This window comes from Lolium perenne, chromosome 1, assembly GCF_019359855.2.
Source record: "Lolium perenne isolate Kyuss_39 chromosome 1, Kyuss_2.0, whole genome shotgun sequence".
Lineage (NCBI taxonomy): Eukaryota > Viridiplantae > Streptophyta > Magnoliopsida > Poales > Poaceae > Lolium > Lolium perenne.
In genome coordinates this window covers 235151981-235175834 of record NC_067244.2, presented here as the reverse complement: position 1 = coordinate 235175834, position 23854 = coordinate 235151981, and the positions used below count along the sequence as shown (strand labels likewise).

Below are 23854 nucleotides of genomic sequence, written 5' to 3'. Positions count from 1 at the left end.
ATCGACCGCTTCCAACGCCGCCGGGGAGCAAGCCACTTGGGGCATCGGGAGCAGGAGTTGTTAATGACGAGCCAGAAAGCCTCCCTGTGGAGGAAGAGAACCTGGAGAAGGGCCGCCTTTCGGCCATAAGATGCAGGGCAGGGCGAAGACGCCGGCATGAGTCCCCTGTTGGAGAGCAGGCTAACCGCCGTTTGAACGACGGTGAAGATGAAGCACACTCAGCTCCGAGGTTGATGCAGGTACGGCACCGTCTCCAGTGCATAACAGCAACACCACCGTTGTCCTCTCTCTCGCCTCCATGGCCGACCGAGAGGAGCCGCATCAGTGCTCTGCTTGCACCAGAAGCGGCTCAGATAAGACCACCCATCAAGCAGCGGCGCAGATATCTAGTCCCGCCGGACATGCGGCTGCCAAGCAGCGGCGGCTGGAAGATGCCAAGCAGCACCGAAGCTGGGCGTGGACCAATGGAGGGACGGCATCAAGGCCCGGCGGGCTCAACTCACCGCCGAGGAGCGGGCGGATCCGACATGGGCGCCAACAACAACGACGCCTGGTGGGCGACGTACTTCAAGGCCAAGTACGACGTCGAGATGCACAGCACCACTGGCCTCATCGGCGGGCCCAATAGCTGGAACAAGGACGGCCGCGCCCTGCTCTGGGGCGTTCCGGGGCGCACCCTCGAGAATGTCATCCGCGGCATCCGCAGCGGCGCTCCAAGGTTGGAGACGCCGCCGTCACCGCCACCATCTCCTCGAGGAGGACCACCGCAATGGCAGCCGAGGAGGATGACGTACTCGTCCTCCTCGAACTCTTCTTCCTCAGGACCGGCCCGATCGACGCTGTCCTCGTCGTACCGCTCGGTGCCCTACAGCTTCCCCAAACGCGAGGTGAAGGAGGAGCCGGCGACGCCCGTCAACACGAGGCATGGTGGCAGCGGCAGCCGGCGGCAGCAAGAGAGGCGCGGCGGCACCGTCCTCATCCCGAAGCCGGAGGTGAAGGAGGAGCCGGAGGAAGCGGCGCAGGCGGTGCTACTGGCGGAGTACGAGCGGCAGCAGCGGCTCATTGCCAGCAGCGACGACCCCGAGGACTGCCCAGGGCTGCGGGCGGCATGCTTGGCGTCGATGAACGACAAGGACGCCTGGAGGGGCGACCTCGACATGGCGATCTCCATGTCGATCCGCGACTCCGGCAAGGAGCTCGTGGACCTCATCGACGACGACGAGGCAGGACCAAGCGGCTTGGTGAAGGACGAGCCCGTCGACAAGCGCGTCACGTAGGAGGTCGTCATCGACGACATGTACAACTTCCACCAGTACTACGATGCCTCCGGCCGCCGCAAGTACTTCTAGATTAGGTTTAATTTAAATTTAGTCAAATTTTGTTAGAATCTATGTAAGTTTGGACAAATCTAATCGAATCTCGCTTAAGTTTAAAATTTCCGAAATTTTGTTTGGGGGAGCGACGTCCCCAAACACATCACGAACGAAACACGTCCCCCAAACGCTCAATCCGACGCATTTTGGAGGACGGTTTGGGGGACACGACTGAAGATGCTCTTAGTGCACCGGCGAGCGATGTACAGGAGGTGCTCTACGACGAGAAGATCCGGCCACCCAGCGAGGACGATGATGCAGTACGCCGAGAATCACTCCTTGAAGCGTGCGCAAAGCGCGTACTAAGCTGCAACGCAAGAGCTTTGCCGCCGCCAGGGCGACGGCGAGCGCGGCGAGGTGCTTAATTTGCTTCTGCTGCATTTCCTCCCACGTGGCCAAATACGAAGGAAGATGCGTAGTATGGACTCTGGAGGATTATGAGGAGCACGAAGGCGTTAACTACTCCCTCTTCGATGGGAAGTCCATGCATTTGGCGAGGAGGACAAAGGTAGTATAACCCCTATTCCAACTCCTCGTCCGTCTCCTCAGTTGGTTTGTTAAGATAAGACGATAAGTGGAGCATAAGTAGTTGAGAATAATAAGGAAATATGTGAAGCAATCTTCTCGGTTTGACCGTGAGATCTATTTGGACAGGATAACTTTGAGGATAAAACATGTATGCGGTGTCAGTTTTGTAGTTAGGTGAAAGTGTGACACCAGTCATTCACATGTTCCACTTTAATAGTAGGAGACGTGGGGGTATTATTGTCCATCCTGAAAATGTGACACCAGGCATTCACCAGTTTGCTCTTAATAGTAGAGATTCTAACAATTCTGCTAATACTAAGTCAAATGAGATTTTTCCTAAGCCTGCATAGGTTAAACAGAGTTACAATAATTTTTATCAGTTCTATTTTGCTGATAAATATTTTTTTTAGGAAAGTGGAATTTGCACTTTTCTATGTCGATCGTCTGAATCGAGACCCTTGAGTTGAACACTTCCAAAACAAGCAAAAACAAACTCCACTTGTCTCGTGAGCTTTGTTAATCCCCGTTTGCCTATCGCCGTCTGCAATCTGATTCCCGCAATCCTCACCCACCCACCAAACAATCCCTCCCCTGCTCCGGCGATGCCGGCCGGCCAGCCACAAGCGCACGACCCCGACGGCGGCGGCGCGAGCCACTCCAACAACCACCGCGCCTACTCGCCGCCCCCCGCGGCGCTCCCGTCGGAGGTGGTGCCGGCCTTCCCGCCGCCGGAGTCGGAGGACGACGAGTCCTGGGTGTGGACCCAGATCAAGGCGGAGGCCCGGCGCGACGCCGACGCGGAGCCGGCGCTGGCCTCCTTCCTCTACGCGACGGTGCTCTCGCACCCGTCGCTGCCCCGCTCCCTCTCCTTCCACCTCGCCAACAAGCTCTGCTCCTCCACCCTCCTCTCCACGCTCCTCTACGACCTCTTCCTCGCCTCCCTCACCGCGCACCCCTCCCTCCGCGCCGCCGTCGTCGCCGACCTCCTCGCCGCGCGCGCCCGCGACCCGGCCTGCGTCGGCTTCTCCCACTGCCTCCTCAACTTCAAGGGCTTCCTCGCCATCCAGGCGCACCGCGTCGCGCACGTCCTCTGGGCGCAGAACCGCCGCCCGCTCGCGCTCGCCCTCCAGTCCCGCGTGGCCGACGTCTTCGCCGTCGACATCCACCCCGCGGCCGTCGTCGGCAAGGCCATCCTCCTCGACCACGCTACCGGCGTCGTCATCGGCGAGACCGCCGTCGTCGGGGACAACGTCTCCATCCTCCACCACGTCACATTGGGTGGGACTGGCAAGGCGGTTGGTGACCGGCACCCCAAGATTGGGGATGGGGTGCTCATCGGCGCAGGTGCTACCATCCTCGGCAACGTCATGATTGGAGCCGGGGCCAAGATTGGGGCTGGTTCCGTGGTGCTGATAGATGTGCCGGCGAGGACCACGGCTGTGGGAAACCCTGCCAGGCTGCTCGGCCGGAGGAAGAGTGATGGCGAGAAGGAAGAGGACATGCCGGGAGAGTCCATGGATCACACCTCATTCATAAGGCAGTGGTCGGACTACACCATTTGACATTTGAGGGAGGGAGCCATTGTCCTGCCAAGGTCTCTTTCTCACACACCCTCTGTATCAGTAGTCGTGATGTACTCCTAGTTGTTCTGGTTTTGTTCCCTTCCCTTGTGTGGATGAACATAAACTGTACTGTAGTGTGTATGGCCAATTGTTTCTTCAGCTGATCGAGTGGCAATGCTCTCATACTGATATCAGATGATTGCAATATGAATAATTTTGTAATCGATTGTGCATTTGGTGGGTGGTGGATTGATTGTGCTTTTCTTACAACAAAAGTCCTGGATTAGTCAAGCTTCTAGGACGGATTGTGTTTGTGTGTGTGTGGAAGCGAGATTTATCTGGTGTAGGTTTCTTCATTCTCCATTTCGTACTTACTTACGTAACTTTTGTTTTTCGAATTGCTATGTTGTGCACTCACCAATGCAAAATATAGTAATAAAAACATACAGTCACTACTTTTGCAAGTAAAGTATCTATATTCATGAGCCATTTCAACCACAATGATGTCACCGCAATATTGCTAGGCAGCTATGTGGCACCCATGTTTTCATGTCCCATTTTAATCATTTCACATAGCATCACAACTGCATGTCTCTTGACAGTGTATGCAAGCATTTAATATAAGTAAAAAACATCTAAATAAATGTAGAAACACAAATCTGATAAAATTTCATGCTCATTTATTCCGATGTTTTCAACTCATCTCTTTGTAGTTGTAGCCTTGTGGCTGTGTTGTCTCACTATCATTGATCTCTCAAAGGCTTATGACTATATGCAACAGATAGTTGCTATTACCTCCATTCCAAAATATAAGCCTTTTTAGAAAGTTAAAAGGCTAATATTTCGGAAAGGAGGTAGTACTTATTTGAACTTTTTGCCGACTTTGTTGGATCACGTTTTGGTCGACTTTAGCATTTTTCTGTGCTTTCATAGATTTCATGTATTATAAGTGTACAAGGTGTCCGCAATTGGAATCACCAGTGAGCAGAGAACAACTTGACAGGTTCCTCGGTTTGTGATGCTCCGTCTCTAGGCCTCCTCAAGAGCGGCGTGGATCCACAGAATCAGGTGGTGCAGCCTCTGCAGATCCTTCCTGCAGTTTCTTGTCTGCGGGAACTTCTCAGCCATTATGCTGGTAAACAGGCTCGTAGAAAGACAGAACTCATGACAGTCTGGGGAGTTCAGGCTACCTACATGTTCTGCTACAAAGATCAGTATCCGAATTCATAAGTGAAAATCCATGCAAGAAGTTCAGTCTAATAAGATGAAACAGCAGAAGAAGGTACATTCTGAGTGAACACAACTACTGCCAGAGTGGAAAAAAAGGGAAGAGGAATGTGACCTGACTATTGATCCCAGCAGAAGAGATGTGAATGTCAAGTCTCCACCTTTTTTACCTCTAAATGAAAAGGAAAGAATCTACTTTTCTTCTGTCAAACAACGTCGCCTTCGTTGGCTTGGTCAATGAAGACTAGGAAAGCACCTACTTTTTGACATTTATAGCACAATGGCCTTCTGAAGCTATTGGCTGACCATTTCAAATCATGGACTCAGGCACTCAGCAACTGCCTAAGTCCTTTAAGCTCAGTGCACCATCTATCTATTGATGTGCTGAGAGGGTTTCCTGTTCGTTCATGCCTTACAATGGAGGCACTCATTTCTGCGGTTCTTAGTGATATTGTCGGGAGAGCTATATCCTTCATGATCGAGAAGTGCTGTGAGCAGACAACCACTGATGAGGATTTGCAGAGGCTGCGCGAGCTGCTTCTGAGGATACATGTCGTCGTCGAGGAGGCTGAGGCGAGGCATGTCACAAACCAAGGGATGATCTGTCAGGTTAGAACAATGAGAGAGCAAATGTTGCGAGGGTACTTCCTTCTTGATGCCTTCAGATGCAGAGAGAAGAAGAGCGAGGGAAAGGAGGTGAGTCGCTTCTTGTTTGCTCAATCCAAATTCAATCCTGCTAAGCGCTTTCGCCTCCTATCCAGCAAAACTCAAACTGAGAGCATGGTAATTGCTAGATACATCAGTATGGATTTGAAACAGGTTACTCTTGTCCTAGAAAGCATGGTTTCTGATATGAAAGAGTTTGCAATATTTTTGATGAGCTACCCTCGGATATGCCGCCAACCTTATGGTGCATATTTATATTTGGATAAGTATATGTTTGGACGACAAATGGAAAGGGAACAAGCCATCAGTTTCTTGCTACAAGCTGAACCTACTGGAAAATTAGGTGTTCTCGCAATTGTTGGTCCTGGATTTATTGGGAAGAGCACTTTTGTGGAGCATGTTTGTGAGGATGAGCGTGTGCGCGACTACTTCTCCTTGATCTTGTTCTACAGCAAAAATGATCTTAAGGATGAAACAGTTAGAACTTTTAGAGATAATTGTGTTATCAGGCATCAAAATATCACCTCGGATGTAGAAAGGTCGTTGGTTGTCATTGAGCTCTTAGGGGATGTGGATAAAGGGACATGGAGGAGGGTTTTGCACACTTGTGAAAGATGCATGACTCATGGGAGCAAAATCATTATCACTAGCCGATCAGAGAACATGGCCAGTTTTGGAACAACGGAAGCCATCCAGCTAAATTGTTTGTCTCGAGAAGCTTACTGGTATTTCTTCAAGATGCTTGTGTTTGGTAGCATGGATCTGGAGGAGCATCCAAAGTTAATATCCATAGCTATGGAGCTAGCCCTGGAGATGCGCGGATCTTTCATATCCGCATATCATGTTGCTGCCATACTGAGAGAAAATTTCAGTGCCAGGTTCTGGTGCGAATTTCTAAGTCATGTCAGAGAGCACACACAAAACAACATCTCGTTGTTAGGTGAATATCCTGTTGAGGAAGACCGGCCTCGATATGCTTGGAGCATGGCCAAAACACGGCGATTCTCTGAGGATATTAAGTTCGTTCTGCGACGTGTTGACAACCCAAAAGGGCCTGCTGCTCATGGCGAGGTTCCAAGGATACCAGTGTTGGATCTTCTATCTGGGAGCTGGAGCAGTATGCCACGCAAATTTGAGATCTTGTGCTGGAGGTCCGTCATACCACCTTACTATAGCTACGTATATGCTTGTGAGTTTCTGCGGCATGAGAATACCGCACCATAGTTCTCATCTTGTCTATTCGATTAAGTAAATCTTACCAGATTGCCCTGTACCCCCTCTCCTCCAAATTATTGAAGTTCTAGCTTTGTCCTAAGTCAACCTTCTTTAAATTTGACCAAGTCTATAAAAAATATATCAAAATTTTCCAGCACCTAATTAGATTCATTATAAAATATATTTTCTTACTATATATATTTGATGTTGTAAATGTTAGCACACAAATCTTTAGGTTTGGTCAAATATAGAGAAGTTTGACTTAGGACAAAGCTGGAGCTTCAAATAATTTGGAAGAGAGGGAGTATTAGACTTTCTTGCTTGCTTGTCTAAATATTGGTGCTTGATCTGAGCTCTTGTGGTTCTTGGCTGATCGATCTTATATTGAGAGTATATTGTACTTGGTACCTAGTAGGCGGTAGCTCATCATGTGGGGATCCCTAGTTACTGGTCGCTTCCTTGTGTTTGTAATTACTTGTATACTCTTCACATCAATAAATAAAGGCACAAAGCCTAGTACAAAATCGAGTGTATACTTCTGCAGACTCTCTTACTCAATGTTTTGATAACTTAGCTGATATAGTCAGCATAGCCTTATCTGTCTTGGTCAAGAAGTCCCGCCAGCAGACAACTGTTGTGGAGGATCTGCAGAGGCTGCGCCAACTGCTTCTGAGGATATCTGCTATGGTCGATGGGGCTGCAGGGCGGTGCGTTACAAACCGCAGGATGATCCGTCAGGTTAGCATGATGATAAAACAAATGCTCAGAGGGTACTACCTTCTTGACTCCTTCAAGTGCATAGAGAAGAAGACCGATGATGAGGAGGTGAGTCGCTCCTCGTTTTCTCAATCCAAATTCAATCCCACTAAGTGCTTTCGCCGTCTATCTAGAAACACTCAAACTGAAATCGTGGTAATTGGTAGAGACAACAGTAAGGAGTTGAAACAGGTTGTTCTTGTCCTTGAAACAGATGGCTGCTGACTTGAAAATATTGCCTCAGCTGAAGAAAGGTTGTTAGTTGTCATTGAGCTCTTAGGGGACGTGGATCAAGGGACATGGAAGAGACTGCTGCGCACTTCTGAAAGAGGCATGACACATGGTAGCCGTTCAGAGAAGATGGTCAGTGTTGAAACAACGAGAGCCATCAAGCTAAACTGTTTGTCTAAAGAAGCTTACTGGTATTTCTTCAAGATGCTCGTGTTTTGTAGCACAGATCCAGAGGAGCACCCAAAGTTAACATCCATAGCCATGGAGCTAGCCCTAGAGATGTGCTGGTCTTTCATATGAGCATATGTTGTTGCCTCCCTACTAAGAGCAAATCACAGTGCTCGGTTCTGGTGCAAGATTCTCACACAGGCTAGGAAGTACACGCAGAACAACACTTTGTTGTTCGGTGAATATCCTGAGGATTACATGTTGGTACGACTGGAGCATTGCTGAAACACAGAGAGCCTCCGAGGATCATAAGTTATTTCTGCTACATGATAAGCACCAAAACAGGCCTGTAGCCCGCCGTGAGGTTCCCAGGATAACAGCGGTGGATCTTCTATCTAGAAGCTGGAGCCTTATCCTGCGGGGCAAATTTGAGGTCTTGTGCAGTTGTGCTGGAGGTCCCTCATACCACCATACTATAGCTACATGTATCCTTGTGAGTTTGTGCGGCACCAGAACAGCACCCCATAGTTTCTCCTCTCATCTGCTCGACTAATTATATTTGGTTCACAAGAATGGCATGTATTGGAGTTTCTTACGTGCTGGTCTGAAACTCTGAATGATGGTGCTTGATCTGAGTTGTTGTGGTTCTTAATAAATCGATCTTATAATCGACGTAATGATTGTGTTTGTAATCACTGGTATACTTTTCATCTCAAACACAAAGAGCTTTGAATAAAGCCCACTTGATATTTCTGCAGACTCTGTTACTCACTCTTGGGCTAAATTAGCTTATGTAGCATTTGTTTTCCAATGACTCGAGAAGCCTGTTTTTCATGATGCAGGTTAACGGTGTCTTGTAGCGCGAAGTTTCCACCATGCTGACATCTGTATAAAACAGATACTGCTACGGAGTACGTTTCTTTCTGTCCACAGCAATGTTGCGTTCGTTGGATGGCTAAGTAATGTCTCTGAAATAAAATCAAGATGTAAGAAGGTCTGAATCTGTCGGTAAACAGTTCCCTCAGTAGTACGATCAAACTCAGGTCCTGCAAAGCTTTGATGAGATTCATTGCATCCGGACTCCACTTGCAGCAGTCCCATCCCCCAACCTGTAGCTGCACGCACTGCTTCTTGACATGCTCGAGCCTCGGCAGCTGCAAGAAGAGAAGTCAGAGAGTGATTTCGCTGCAGTCCAGATAAAAGAAAAGAAAAGGGAATTCGGAAAAGAGGAAGCTCCGGCCGTGCCTAGCTTCTTCGATCAACGGCCAGCGACACCGCTTCCGCGTCAGTCGACGGCCTGCCGGCGCTCGCGCTTCCTTGGATTCGTATATGTTTGGCCGCCTCCGTCGACTCGCCGCCGTCAACCACAAAGAATCGTCCGCGCCGCGCGCGCGCGCCTCCATTGCTGACGGGTACGTCATCCGCTCTTCCACACCAGCTCTGCATCTCCTCCCCTTGTCTGTGAAATTAGGTAACTATGATCCCAATTCAACAACAATTGTATACCGTGACGGCTCCCAGTTATTTTTGAAATCGGTTTGAATGAAATTCCTTCACGAATAGTTTCACAATACTGAATGAACAGAGTCGCAAAAGAATCAGACTAGTTCAATAGCACACCAACGTAGCAGAAAGCAGTAGCAGACACTTGGAGCATCCAAAATATTCTTCTGAATCTTAAAAGAAGTATATGACAGTAGCATCCAAAATATTTTACCAAGTGCTGATCATACTCGGAATGTATCGTCGGTGATGCCATCAGCAATGGAGCATTCAGAAGATCATTGAAACTTCCCATGGGCTCATAATTTTCATTTGGTGCTGGATTGTTGTTCTTATTTGCTGAATTTTTTGAGGCAACATTCTCTACTGAATCCGTGTTGGCATGTTCTTTTTTCTTTTCTTCAATTTTTTTTTTTTTTGCACGTGAGGTGCCCGTTTGCTGAAGCAAAGTCGGCCTCTGACTTCTTTTCTTAACGTTAGTGGAGCTGCCTCCGCGCGAGTCTCCTCTCTCCTGACCCTCTGACAGCACCGTCGCTATCCTGGATAGCAAAACCCCATCCGCCTAGACCTGTCTCCTGTGAGAATGCTCCATCACAATTTATTTTCAGTCGGTGAGCTTTCAGCTGACCGTTAAATGTCACCAACTGTTGGATCTTCTATTTGGGAAATACCTAAGAAAAATAGAAACACGTGGCGCCAATTTTCCACCATGTTGACCTCTAGATCATAAACAGGTGTGCCTACCTTTTTTCTGTCGCGAAGGTGTCACCTTTGTTGGATGGGTCACTAAATATTAGGATAACCCCCATTTTCTGAAACTTATAGGACAATCTTCTGACGTGTCTGACTTTGTTGGATGGGTCAATAGACTAGGATTTTTTTAACTCCTTTTCTTAAGATTACAGCAGATGTCTTCTGAACCTTTCAGCTGATGTTTTCAAGACATTCAGTCAGAACCTCCGTCAGTTCTTCAACCTCAGAGCACCATCTATCAAGTGACGAGCTGTGAAGGGTTCCTGTTCGTTCACACTTCACGATGGAGGCGGTTATTTCTGGAGTTCTTGGTGAATTTGTCAGCAGAACCATATCCTTCGTGGCTAAGAAGTGCCGTGAGCAGACAACCGCGAAGGAGGATCTGCAGAGGCTGCTCCAGCTGCTTCTGAGAATATCTACTGTCGTCGAGGAGGCTGAAGGACGGCGCATTGAAAATCGAGCTATGGTCCGTCAGATTAGTACCATGAGAGAGCAAATGTTCAGAGGGTACTACCTCCTCGACGCCTTCAGGTGCAGAGAGAGGAATACCAATCATGACGAGGTTAGTCACATGTCGTTTGCTCAATCCAAATTTAACCCCGCTAAGCGCTTGCGCCGCCTAGTTAGCGACACTCAGATTGAGGGCACGGTAATTGGTAGAGAAAACAGTAAGGAGTTGAAACAGGCTGTTCTTGTCCTAGAAAACATGGTTGCTGATATGGAGGAGTTTGTTATATTTCTGATGAGCTACCCTCGGATGTACCGCCAACCTTATGGCGCATATTTATATTTGCACAAGTATATGTTTGGCCGCCAAATGGAGAGGGAGCAAGCTGTCAGATTTTTGCTACAAGCTGAGCCTGGTGGAAATTTGGGTGTCCTTCCAATTGTTGGCCCTGGACATACTGGGAAGAGTACTCTTGTGGAACATGTTTGTCTCGATGATCGTGTGCGAGATCATTTCTCCTTGATCTTGCTCTATAGCGGCAACGACCTTAAAGATGAAGTGGCGACGAATTTTAGAGATCATTGTGTGATCAAGCATCAAAATATAGCTTCGGGTGAAGAAAGGTCGTTGGTTGTCATTGAGCTCTTAGGCGATGTGGACGAAGGGGCATGGAAAAGGCTGCTGCACTCTGCTGAAAGATTCATGGTACATGGGAGCAAAATCATAATCACCAGCCAATCGGAGAAGATGGTCAGTGTTGGAACAACAGAAGCTCTCATGCTAAATTGGTTGTCTAAAGAAGCCTTTTGGTATTTCTTCAAGATGCTCGTCTTTGGTAGCACAGATCCAGAGGATCACCCGAAGTTAACATCCATAGCAATGGAGTTGGCCGGTGAGATGGGCGGATCTTTCATGTTCGCATATGTTGTTGCCACCTTACTGAGAGCAAATCTCAGTTGTCGGTACTGGTGCAGTCTTCTGAGACACCTTAGGGTGCAGAGGCAGAAAAATATCTCACTGTTAGGTGAACTTTCACTTGAGGGAGGTCGGCCTCGATATGCTTGGAGCATGGACAACACACGACGAGTTTCTAAGGATTAAAGTTTCTTTCGGCTATGTGGTGACTACCAAAGAGAGCCTGCTTCTCACTGCGAGGTTCCGAAGATAACAGCTGTGGATCTGATATCAGGGACCTGGAGCGATATGCCACGGGGTAAATTCGAGATCTTGTCCTGGAGGTCTCCCATACCACCGTACTACAGCTACGTGTGTTCTTGTGAGCTTGTGCCGCAGGAAGTACACCAGGAAATAGAGTAGTAGAGGTGGTATTTTTTTCCGCTTTGAGCAGTCCGGTTGTAATTGTCATTAAGCCAGTATATTGATCCTTAATTTTCCGTTGTGTTACTCTTCGTCTCGATAAATCCTTGAAACCGAATCTACTCCCTGCTTTCTTTTTTGTAAGACGTGTTTGGCAAGCCAATTAACCCTGTCAAAACGTCTTGTAAAAAGGCACACAGGTTGTAGTTGATATTTTTCCAGACTATTTTTAATTAAATGAACTGTTTATTTAGTCAAATGCGAGATGTATAATTCAATGAGCTTTTGTGGTTTGTGAGGAATGCCGGAGGAAAGTTTCTATACACCGGGTACCTTCTCATCCTTGGGTTTATTATCTTTTGGACACATAGGGCGTGTTTGGATGTGCGTTCATACTTGGCTTGCATCTGTTTATGCACTTCGATTGATCGCCAACATTCCATTTTGGCTCGGTGGGAGAAACGAAAGCCCATTTATTTGGTGGGGCGTTTTAGGCTACCAACGAGATGATCATGTTGTTTGCTTATATGCTGAATGGGAGATCTGATAACCTTTTCTCGAACTAATGAGGTTACCAAACCTTTTGTGCATCACAATGGAACAATAATAAAAGCAAGCAACCGACAACGGATTAAGCATAAACTTCAAGACAATTCACAGAAATACGGTAATATAAACTTCATCACGGAACTAGAGAATGTTCAGTACGCATGCAGAGAGACGATCAGGCATGGTTCACTCATCGATCATGCCAAGGGCTGGAGCATGCTGCGGGCACCTCTTCACCACCTCAGTCATGTTGACGTCAAATATAGTCACCTTGAAGACGTCACCCCTGAGCACCTTGAAGGAAATGAACTAGCCGATCTTGAGTACGCATGCAATGGAAATTCCAGGCCACCCTTGATCCATGTAAGTTGTGCCATTGACATCCTTGAGCTTCACCATCCAAGAGTGTAGCCGTTGTTCGTCTTCAAGATCATTGTACTTGGGATGGTGCCGAGGTAAGGACGGAAGCCGGGTGGAATTGGAAGCATTTCCAACCCTGGCGCCAACAAGACCTTTGCGAAGTGGGTTGGACCAAGATCGTCATGGAAGTGCCCGATCTTGGGAGGCCTTCCCCTTGGCCTCTTGGTAGATCTGCCCTCTTCAGCATACTTGGAACATCCCTCGCCGAGGCTGTGCACCACTCACCATCTTGGAGCACCGGGAAGGAAGAAAGAAATTAGAAAGAGCATAAAGAGGTAAAACCTATGGTCAAGACACAGTGTAACAAAAGATGGTGCCACACTTTATGCCTCAGATAGTATAGCACACAAAAATCACGGGGATGTGGCTAGTGAACCAAGTATTATACACAATAATGTGTGTTTGTACCTAACACAAGGTTCAATAGATCATCCATGCGACATATAATGTGCCAGATTTTAATCATCGGGCTGGCAACATCAACAAGGAACACAATACTATCATAACAAGCATCCTGCCTCATATAATAGACAAGCCTAGCGACACGAATGATCCTTTCTAACCAACTACCCTACACAATCATCAGTGATTGCACACTACACAAGTTCAGAAAGGAATACTGGTGGCATCTATTTGGGACCAGATTTAGTCATTGGCACACTAAAACGCAAATTCGTGCATAACAATTAGCCTTATATAACAAATCAAATCTGTAGTGAAGAGATGATTTTCTGCAAGTGACGAGATGCCTTCTAAAATGTTGATAATATAAGTTTTAGATCATGATAGTTATTGTTAAATTGTTTATCTATCTAAGTAGGATGCATTTGATTTCACATAATCTAGAGTTACGGAAATTTAATAACTGAACACAGTTAAATTGTTAGAATCAAATGATGTGAGCTATATTCAGCTGTGTTCATTGTGTATGTGAATATGCTACAACTGAAGAATACATGCATTTGATTCCATCTCTGTATTTTGTAAACTGATTTGAATGATTTGCATAATTACTATTTTTGCGTAATACATGTAAAATGTCTATTGAGTTTTAGGGGAATTTTTCCAAGGCGCCCTAAAAACTTTTCGGGGCACATTTTGTATGTGCTCTCAAAAGTTTTCGGGGCACATTTTAGATGTACCCTTAAAAGTTTTTAGGCACATTTTGGATGTGCCCTAATAGCTTTTCTATTTGAATGTTCCCTCAAAAGTTCCGGGATGTGCCCTCAAACTTTTTCGGGACATGCTAAAAATGTGCCCTAAAAGGTACCTACGAGAGCACATTTTTTAAGTGCCCTTAATACTTTCTGAATAGCAAGTAAATTTAGCATATTTTTTGTGTCATTAAAAGCTTTAAGGGTACATTTTACACACTTAAGGGATTTTAAAAGTGTCTCCAAATTCCTACCGTGATGTAATGAGAGGAAGAGAGGGTGATGGTCTCCTTTACAATCTCCTGCCCGCAAAGTGGAACGTCTGTCACTTGGAGTGTTCGAGGAGGAGGAAATGGGGGGGGGGACTTGGATAGGATCCGTCATTACATAGGTTCAGTGAGATCATTTTTTTTGAACAGAAAAAGCATGTTCAAATATTCTAGAAAAATTGACAACAAACATATGTTCTATATATGCAACCCCTTAAAATCGCTGCTTCAAATTCAACCTACACTTAGAGAATAAAAAAGACAAATCTTAGGTTTGAATAGTGTGAAATCATGTTCACCTAAAGGTGGCACTATTCGCAGTAGAGTTTATCTTTTTTGTTTCGTTGCCTCTAGATGGAATTTTGAGCTGATGTTTCTTAAAGTTGTAAATACAACCTGTAGGTATGTTGTACACAAGCTTCAATTTTTTTTGCAGTTTGTACAAAATAATTTTTGTGAGTTGATCCTATAATCTCATCTAATCTCATCCAAAGGCAAAGAATTCAGCTACAAGGTCTTCTAGAGACGAAGGAGGCAATGTGGTTCAACTCGTAGTACTATGCTGGTAGTGCCTACTGGTGTGCCCAGTTTTGCAAAGAACGCGAGGCCACGTTGAAACACTTTGAACGCGAGCACCCGGCGCCGGCGAAGAACGAGGCCGAGCGGATCGCGTTCTGGTCAAGGCCCATCCGCACAGTGAAGAAGGTCATCGACAGTGCCCGCCAATGAGCATTCATACGGGAGGCCACAACTGGCAGCATCATCAACCTCAACTCCGATGACAAAGCATACGAACTGCGGCCGGCATGGGCGCCCGACGATGAAGCCTAGGATGATGAGCCTTCTGATCCTATCTGTTTTTTTACATGTTCCATGAATAAAATGTGATCTTCTTCATCATGAACTATTTCGATCTTCTTCTTCGTCAAGCTTGTTTCAAAACACCCTCATTCATTGCCCCGGAATGCATCGGGGCACTAGGGCTGTCCCCGACCCAAAAGGTTAAACGAGGTTGGGCATCTATTTTCGTGTCCGCGGTCCGCCCCAAACCGACCAAAACATGTGTCGGGTTTGCGTCGGGCCGTTGCAGCTACTCTAAGTCATCAAAGAAGGTAGTAGGCATGTTCTTATGGGAAATCCAACTCGGCTCATGGGTGCATATGAACTCGTTGTTTGAAAATAAATTTTAAAGTGTCAAAAAATTCTAAAATAAATTTTGGTATGTATATCTAGACATTCTATGTTGGTACACATGTTTTCAGGAAAAAAGAATATTTTATGTGTCTCGTGTAAGTTTTACAAATTTGATGCTTCAACACGAATAGGTACATGATATTTTTTTGGTCTTTTCTGTACATGCCACATAAAACTTGTGTACGAACAAAGAATGTTAGGATGTACACCAGAAATTTTATTTCTGAACTTTTTGACATTTTTAATTTTTTTTAATAATTTTATATAATAAGTGCATATGCACATATGAGCCAAAACGCCACCTCATGTTCTTATGTATTTTTTGTTTGTTGAATCGAATTACAATGTGCGTCTTCCATCTCTTGCCAAATGTTGGCAAATTCAGTTTCCAAACTGTTATTATTGAATAGCCTATAATTTTGCTACTTTGATTAAATAGATAAACTTTGGGAATTAGCCGTAAAGGTAAAAGTGCTTCATACATGAGAAGGAGGTGAGGCAAGTAGGGAAGGCAATGGGTACCCATGATCCATGTACCCACCAGGTAAAAACCTAATAGAAGTATGGGTATGAAAGAAAATATTATCCACGAGTTTGTAAATGGAAAAATATCATACCCATCGAGTAGAGTGGGTACGGGTATGGGATCATAGAACCCATACCCGCGTACCCATGTACCCATATAAATTTAACAAAGTGGACCGTCGTAATATTCTAAATTACTTATTTTTCCCCCTAATCATGCCTTCATGTAGCTAGGTTGAATCTCATGTTTACCGATCTCACAATCATTGGTAGGTTAGTGAGGATTAGACCCCAATTTAGGACCGCTTTACCGTCTGTTATATTTTTTTGATCAATTTGATGTATTATCAGCGCGGGTATTTTTACCCACGATACACATATACCTTGTTGGATGATGGGTCAGATTGAAAGAGATAAGTACGAATATTGGATGGCTCTACCCATACCCAAACCCTGCGGGTGCCATCTCTAGAGGCGAGGTGAAACTTTGACGTATACTTCAAAGCTATAGTGGAAAGTGCATGTTATTTTTGGATACTTTATCAAGTGCAAATTTAATAATATGTCAGTTGGTAGATAGGGATTATTTCTCGGCTGGTCAACATTTTACCTTCTATACTTTTTGAAGTTTATCTCGAAAGTTTCTATCTGGGCATGTGTATGCATTAATGGTGTTCTAAAAAAGTCCTTTTAGTTTATGGTCTTCTATTTTCAGGAAAACCAAAATTGAACCCGGGTGCATATGTGCACCCGGTATGTATAAAACATATTTTAAAATGTAATAAGTTTAGGAAAAAAAGATTCACATGTAGAGGGACATGTTTTATGTGTGCACATAAAATTTCACATAAAATCGACAATTTTGGTACCCTGTGTAAAAAAGGACAAATAAGGCTAGAGAAATAGACTATTTTAGTACCACAAAAAAAAATTTACACATGACATAAACCATAACGATTTTTGTTGAAACCTTTGTGAGCATGTAACATGTCAATATATACACGAGATATTTTTATTTTTATTTTTTGACATTTTTAAATATATTTATTATGCATTTCAAATAAATGGTGCATATGCACCCGGGTGCAGAAACACCAGGTCCTCTATTTTTCGACATATTTCCTGCTTTTACACTCTTATTTGGCTCATATGTTAGTATAGTCTAATGTTCATTATTTTTCTGCTATCGCTGCTGTAAAATTTACAAGCTAGAGTCAAACAAGTTTAGATTTAGTACTCCCACTGTCCACCGAAAATATACTTTTGATCCCAGATGCATATGCTCCTCCCACTCAAAAAAATATTTTAAAATATTAAAATAATTCGAAGAAATATTTGTGTGCATACATGTCGATACTTTAGGTGTGTGCGTGCCAATTTTCGTGAAAAACCGACATTTTTGTGTGGTAGTGTAAAAAAATAAAAAAATATCTCAATAGGAGCTATTTTTAGCATCGGATTTGTCATTTCTACACACGATACAAACAGTAATGTTCTTTTGTGAAACCACTTCACGAGCACATCTAATGCGGCATTTTTATCGGAATTTTTGAAACTTTTAGAATTCATTTAAAATTTATTTTAAAAATAGGAGCATCTAGTCGTGGGTGCTGAAACTCCTCGTCCCACTGTCCATAAAAAAGAATGCCGTAACTTCATCAAAATATGAAGTATCTGAACTTGTTTTAGCCCAAAGAGGGCCCAAGTCACCTGCTCTCTCCCTTCTCTCCTTTCTCTCTCCAGAGAAGAAAAGGGCGAAGAGAGATCCGCATCGATTTCCGGCGGCGGGTCTGGTAGCTCCTCTCTCCCGGGGGCCTCTGGCTCGTCGGAGGGGGCTAAGCTTCCGGATCCACCGTGCGGAGTTGTATAGCTGTAGTCTAGGTCTAGGCTATGTAGCTAGATGTGAGCCGGCCATTTCCTTGTCTCCAATGGAGATGGTGGCGGCATTCAATAAGTCTGCTCCTGATGTGGCTTCAGCACGACGGTTTCCGGTGCTGCTGGTGGCAGATATGAGAGCTAGGAGTCCAGGCGGGGTCGGCGTGGCGGCGGTGGCGACTTCGGCGCGGTTTTTGTCCTCCAACTCCGCCGATGTGGTCGCGTTTGCTCCGACGCCGCCACGGAGTTCGGGAGGAACTGTACAGGAGTGTGACCGGCGAGAGTCGTCGGCATGCTCCAGGTGCTGCTAGTTTCGATGCTGGGTTCGAGGATGCTGGCGGGCGGTTCTACTCTTCTACGGTGACGTGGTCGACTTGATCGAGCGGTGCTGCGGCCCGGTCAAGCTTGGGGTCTTCCCCGGCCGACGTTCCCCAGAGGAAGTGTTCTCGCCGTCCGCGGCGGGTTCCATGAGAGGTCCACAAAGCAGTTTAGCTGCGAGGAAGCTTGCCGGGTCAAGGTTTCTGTGGTGCTTCGTCTCCTGCTCCGGTGGCGTTTTCGGCGGCGGCGGCTCTTAGACGAACGATGGCGTTTCAGTGCAGGGTCTCCAAGGACTTGTTTGTAATCTTTTCTTTTTAGGGGTCCTTTCTGCAAAGTGTTGAGACAGCTGGTGCTTCTGGAGCTTTCTGGCTGGTTCTGCGTGCGCTGTAAGCTGGTTGTTTGATGAATGAATGACACGCGGTACCTTCTAAAAAAAAGTGGAGTAGTGAAATAACTAGTTTTCCGTTTTCACCTGCCACACGATATGTCACTCCCATTGGAGGTCAAGTGGTCAACAAAGACTAGGAGAACCCCCATTTGGCCCGTTCAACTGGTGGAGCTGTCTTATGAAATCTAACACCTAACTAGGAGAAGGCCGAAACAGTCGGTTTACGCCAGGCTACTGGCTTCTGAGATCTCCTCTTGCTCCTGAGATCTTCCACTAATTCCTCCGAATCCCCCTGCCGCTTCTCATCCTCATCCTCGCCCTTTGTCCCCCCTTGAAGGAACCCTCGTTTACCTAGGAAGCTTCGATCCAAAAAATTCCCCAAATCCTACGGGAGCTCTTCGGCTGTTCCTTTCGTTCGCTCTTTACAAATGGAGGCGCTCATTTCTGCAGTTCTTGGGGATCTTATCAGCAGAGCCGTATCCATCGTGGTCAAGAAGTGCGCCGACAAGCAGACAACCACCGAGGAGGATCTGCAGAGGCTGCAGCAACTGCTCCTGAGGATATCTGCAGTCGTTGAGGAGGCTGAGGGGCGATGCGTCACAAATCAAGGCATGATCCGTCAGGTTAGCATGATGTTAAAGCAAATATTCAGAGGGTACTACCTTCTCGACTCCTTCAAGTGCATACATAATAAGACCGACGACGGCGATGAGGAGGTGAGTCACTCCTTGTTTGCTCAATCCAAATTTAATCCGGCTAAGCGCTTTCGCTGCCTATCTAGCAACAGTCAAATTAAGAGTATGTTAATTGGTAGAGACAGCAGTAAGGAGTTGAAACAGGTTGTTCTTGGACTAGAAAGCATGGTTGCTGATATGAAGGAGTTTGCTATATTTGTAATGAGCTACCCTCGCATGTACCGGCAACCATATGGGGCGTATTTGTTTTTGGATAAGTGTATGTTTGGGCGTCAAATGGAGAGGGAACAAGCCATCAGCTTCTTGCTACAAGTTGAGCCCCCAGGGGATGGAAATTTGGGTGTCCTTCCAATCATCGGTCCTGCATTTATCGGAAAGAGCACTCTTGTGGAACATGTTTGCAGGGATGAGCGTGTGCGCGATCATTTCTCCTTGATCTTGTTCTACAGAGGAAATGACCTTACATATGAAACAGTGACAACTTTTAGAGATCATTGTGTGATCAAGCATCAAAATATTGCCTCAGCTGAAAAGAGGTCGTTGGTTGTCATTGAGATCTTAGGGGACGTGGACCAAGGGGCATGGAAGAGGCTGATGCACACTTATGAAAGATTTATGGCACATGGGAGTAAAATTATAATCACTAGCCGTTCAGAGAAGATCGTTAGTGTTGGAACAAGGGAAGCCATCAAGCTGAACCTTTTGTCTAAAGAAGCGTACTGGTATTTCTTCAAGATGCTTGTGTTCGGTAGCACGGATCCGGAGGACCATCCAAAGTTAACATCCATAGCCATGGAGATAGCCCTAGGGATACACGGATCTTTTATGTCCGCCTATGTTGTTGCCGCCCTACTGAGAGAAAATCTCAGTGCTCAGTTCGGATGCAGGGTTCTCAGACAGCTTAGGGAAAACACACAGAAGAATACCTTGATGTTCGGTGAATATCTTGAGGATCATATGTCCCGGTACGTCTGGAGCATTGCTGGAACACGTCAAGGTTCCGAGGATCGTAAGTTATTTCTGCTACATGCTAGTTACCAAAAGGATCCTGCAGCCGGAGGTGAGGTTCCAAGGATAACAATGGTGGATCTTCTATCCAGGAGCTCTAGCGCTATGCCGCGCAAATTTGAGGTCTTGTGGTGGAGGTCCCTCATACCACCATACTATAGCTACATATATGATTGTGAGTTTGTGCGGAACACCACACCATAGTTATCACAGTGTTTGCTCGATTAATTATATGTGGCTTACTAGATTGGCACGTAATAGATTCTCTTGGAAGCTCATCTGAATGTTGGTCCTTGACCTGAGTTGTTGAGATTCTTGATAGATCGATCTTATAATGGAGTATAATATAACTGGTACCAGTAGCTAATCATGTAGTGATCTACTGATGTTTAACTACTGATTGTGTTTGTAATCACTTACATACTTTTCATGTCAAGCACAAAGAGCTTTGAATGAAAGCGGGTAGATAATTCTGGAGACTCTGTTACGTACTCTTTGGATAAATTAGTTTATATAGCATTGTTTACCAACGACTCGAGAATCCTGTTTTCCATTATGCTGGCTAATAGTGTCATGCAGCACCAGGTTTCCACCATGCTGACCTCGGAAGTTTATTTTTCGATAAAGGGAATATATTAATATCAAAACGATACCAATTACACCCAGCCTCTGCAACAACCACTCTAATGGCACTACGGATGCACACAGCCAAAAAAAGGAAAAGAAAACTAAGAAACAAAAGTCCCGTTACAGTATCTCGGGCCTAACAACAGCAATACATCCACCGCCAAGACAACACCTGAAGTACAGACTCTCCAAAAACAACGCCTCCAAGAAGGGAACAGTGCGCTAACACCATCGTCGCCCGATCAAAGATCTTAGGTTTTCACCCTGAAGATAGTCCCCGCTCTCAAAACAATACCTCCAACAAGGTCATTGCCAGGCACAACCAGTTAAGGCCAGACCTTGGGTTTTCACCCTGAAAGGTAGGACTCTGAACTTCACCTGTGTTGTCGCCCCCACTTTTATACCGCTGTTGTGAAGCCCGGAACACCAAGCAAATCCCTCAACATCGCGGAGATTTGAACCTCCCTTAGCTAGTCCTCCCCTCCGGCCTTCATGAACTTCCCTTCTTCCGACTTTCATCATGGATCCATAGTCACTTGATGTCAACACAGAAAAAGAGCTTCGCGCCGCTCCCTCCAGAACCAATCGGTCGGAATAAAAGCATGGGTGCGCACGACCGAATACCACCGATCCAGCAAACTCCAGGCAAAAAGCACTGTTACATTCGCCGGCGGAGCCTTCCGGAACTCAACACTCAGGCTAGATCACGAGTCCAGGCCTCCAGTAGGTCTTCCTCTTCACGCAAGAGAGACCCTAGGACCACCACCTTTATTCAGGTCGGACCCCCACGTCAGCGACCGTCCCGGGCTGGCCATGCCAACCCTCCATCGGCGACTCCGTCACCGGCTTCCAAGCATCTCCATCTCGCCGCCGGAACGCGGTGATAGATCGATAGATCCACCACCACCAATCGCAGGCCGACCCTCTCCAGCGAAGAAGAGGGCCACCTCCACCGTCGTACCCAAGGCTGCTGCCCCGAGCGACCTCGTGTCGCGGGTGAAACCCTCGGAAGTTTATAGCATAGTTACTACTGTTTTTCTTTTGTCACCAGCAATGTCGCCTTCGTTGGATTGTCTCAGTAATGGATAGGGTTCTAAAGTATATATCATAGTTGCTTTGTGAAGCTTTCAGCCGACCGTTGAATGTCACCAAGTGGTGAATCTTCTATTTGGGAATTAGAGCTCTATGCCACGGGGACAATTTGGGATATCGTCATGGAGATCTCTCATATCATCGTTCTACATCTAAAAACTGACTGCAAGTTTCTCCGGCACAAGAGTAGTACCATAACATTAAGTAAGAGGATTCCCATCGGTGCCACCAAAAGCTCCCCAAATGGTCTTTGGAGGGTCTGGGCGAAAGCAGCTCCCACCGGCGTCCCCAATCTTTGTCGGCGTGAACTGCGCCCGATAATTGGACTGGCATTCCATGCCGGTCCCTAGCGTGGGGCCGGCAACGCGCGGCACGCGGAAAAAGCCGGGTATTCACATCCTGGCAGCGACACAACACCATTTTAGCCCGCCTGGCCCCTCCTTCCCACAAGCCGCGGTTTCTCTCCACCCTGTGAATGTCATCTGCCACTGCCCCGCATCGACGGCGATAGCTCTTGCCAAGGTTGTGTAGAAACAACTCTCTCCAGCCGTAGCCTTTACCATTAGCCTCGCCACGCATGTCGCGCCCTCCTTGAACGTTTGTCCCAGGTGGGAGCTATCGTGTCGCGCGTACCGGCCATCCCCAAGACTACCGCCGAGCACCACATCTGATCTATCGGTCTCAAATGCCAGAAAATATTTGATCTTGACTATATATGCACATGTGACATCGAAGTATATTTTTCAGGATCGAGCCCGAAACTTAGTGCCAACCAGTCCTCCAACTGACTAACGGTCCATGTTTTAGAGGCTGTCAATTCCAACTCCAAAACCTGAAACTCACTAAGATCAGCTCACATCTGATTTGTCCAAACAGTATCAGAACCACAACGGACAACAAATTTTACTAAGGCGGACATTGTTGTGCTAGCGTAAAAGAAATTACACCTGTCAAATACTTTGCAGGATGGCATAATACCGTCTAAAAGACACCGCCGAAAAAAAGTATTACTACCGGACCACCTAAATAAATTATATCGCATGCTCTATTGCTAACAACAAAATCTAACTAATCCACTGAAAATAATTTCACACGACTAACTAACCATACCCGCGTAAACTATAATTATGGAGGGATTAGGGTGGACCCTAGAAGCGTTCAAAGCACCTCCGTCCACCAGCCTTGAACCACCAGATGAGCACCACCAGCACCAGTACCACCGCGTAGACAGGGCCGGCCCTAGGGGAGGGCGGGAGGGGCAGCCGCTAGGGTTGGACTAACAAGCTGCTCGGATCGTTAAGGCTCGGCTCGTTAAGCTCGTGATCGTTAAGGCTCGAATCGTTAAGCTCGTTAAGAATAACGAGCTAAAATCATTGTTCGGCTCGACTCTTTATGTTCTTTCGAGCGCTCGCGAGCAGCTCATTATGGATCGTTAAGGAGGCAATGCAAAAAAAACATGTGTGCATTGCCTGGTGAGGAAGAGCGGAAGCATAGGTTTTTAGATCCTACTGTAGGAGTTTCAAACATGCTTAAAGAGCACTATTTTGCTTGGCCCCTTCGTGCCAAATATTTAAGATAACTAAAGTGACTCATTGTCAAAACTGGTGAAGCCTAGCTTGTTACCGATCTTAACGAGTAGCTCACGAACATAGTCGGCTCGATTGTTTAGCTCGTTAACCTTAACGAGCAAAAACGGCTGCTCAGCTCGGCTCGTTAACAAAACGAGCCGAGCTCAAACGAGTCGAGCAAACGAACACTCATTTAACTCGTCGAGCTTCGAGCTTTTTGTCCAACCCTAGCGGCCGCCCCGGGCCCGGCGAACCAAGGGGCCCTCAGATCCCATCTACTTCAGGCATACGCAGCGGCGAATTTGGCGGCAGCGTCATTAGATCGAGCTCGTTCGGGTGTTCTATTCAGCTTCAGCTATACGAAGAAGATGAAGATATGCCACGTGTGTCCGACTGGATCAGAAGTTGGGCTTTTCTTCTTCTGC

The 23854-nt window shown here is 46.4% G+C and overlaps 4 protein-coding genes and 1 pseudogene across 5 annotated transcripts; all 5 read left to right on the top strand.

Moving 5' to 3' along the window:
* The first annotated feature begins 2395 nt into the window (after positions 1-2395).
* On the top strand, positions 2396-3696 carry LOC127325883 (probable serine acetyltransferase 5). The gene has a single exon (XM_051352717.2). The coding sequence runs from the start codon at positions 2504-2506 to the stop codon at positions 3461-3463; it is 960 nt and encodes a 319-aa protein (XP_051208677.1). The 5' UTR covers positions 2396-2503; the 3' UTR covers positions 3464-3696.
* A 204-nt stretch (positions 3697-3900) lies between these two features.
* LOC127325855 (disease resistance protein RGA2) lies at positions 3901-7095 on the top strand. Its single transcript, XM_051352689.2, has one exon. The coding sequence runs from the start codon at positions 5108-5110 to the stop codon at positions 6578-6580; it is 1473 nt and encodes a 490-aa protein (XP_051208649.1). The 5' UTR covers positions 3901-5107; the 3' UTR covers positions 6581-7095.
* LOC139834772 (uncharacterized) lies at positions 7000-8469 on the top strand (annotated as a pseudogene).
* Positions 8470-8896: 427 nt separating this feature from the next.
* LOC127325872 (disease resistance protein RGA2) lies at positions 8897-11867 on the top strand. 2 transcript variants are annotated; one of them, XM_051352709.2, is made up of 2 exons: positions 8897-9138; positions 10158-11867. In XM_051352709.2, the coding sequence occupies exon 2, from the start codon at positions 10266-10268 to the stop codon at positions 11529-11531; it is 1266 nt and encodes a 421-aa protein (XP_051208669.1). In that variant the 5' UTR covers positions 8897-9138; positions 10158-10265; the 3' UTR covers positions 11532-11867. The 2 variants fall into 2 exon arrangements, with proteins under 2 accessions (XP_051208669.1, XP_071681045.1); XM_071824944.1 differs by having other exon boundaries at positions 9128-9197.
* Positions 11868-18540: 6673 nt separating this feature from the next.
* On the top strand, positions 18541-20370 carry LOC127325847 (disease resistance protein RGA2). The gene has a single exon (XM_051352683.2). It carries the CDS (start codon positions 18868-18870, stop codon positions 20344-20346), a length of 1479 nt encoding a protein of 492 aa, XP_051208643.1. The 5' UTR covers positions 18541-18867; the 3' UTR covers positions 20347-20370.
* The last annotated feature ends 3484 nt before the right edge of the window (positions 20371-23854 follow it).

Bases quoted from the DNA above. Each gene is read 5' to 3' on its own strand.
- LOC127325872 (XM_051352709.2), top strand. From the start codon at position 10,266: ATGGAGGCGGTTATTTCTGGAGTTCTTGGTGAATTTGTCAGCAGAACC.
- LOC127325855 (XM_051352689.2), top strand. From the start codon at position 5,108: ATGGAGGCACTCATTTCTGCGGTTCTTAGTGATATTGTCGGGAGAGCT.
- LOC127325883 (XM_051352717.2), top strand. From the start codon at position 2,504: ATGCCGGCCGGCCAGCCACAAGCGCACGACCCCGACGGCGGCGGCGCG.
- LOC127325847 (XM_051352683.2), top strand. From the start codon at position 18,868: ATGGAGGCGCTCATTTCTGCAGTTCTTGGGGATCTTATCAGCAGAGCC.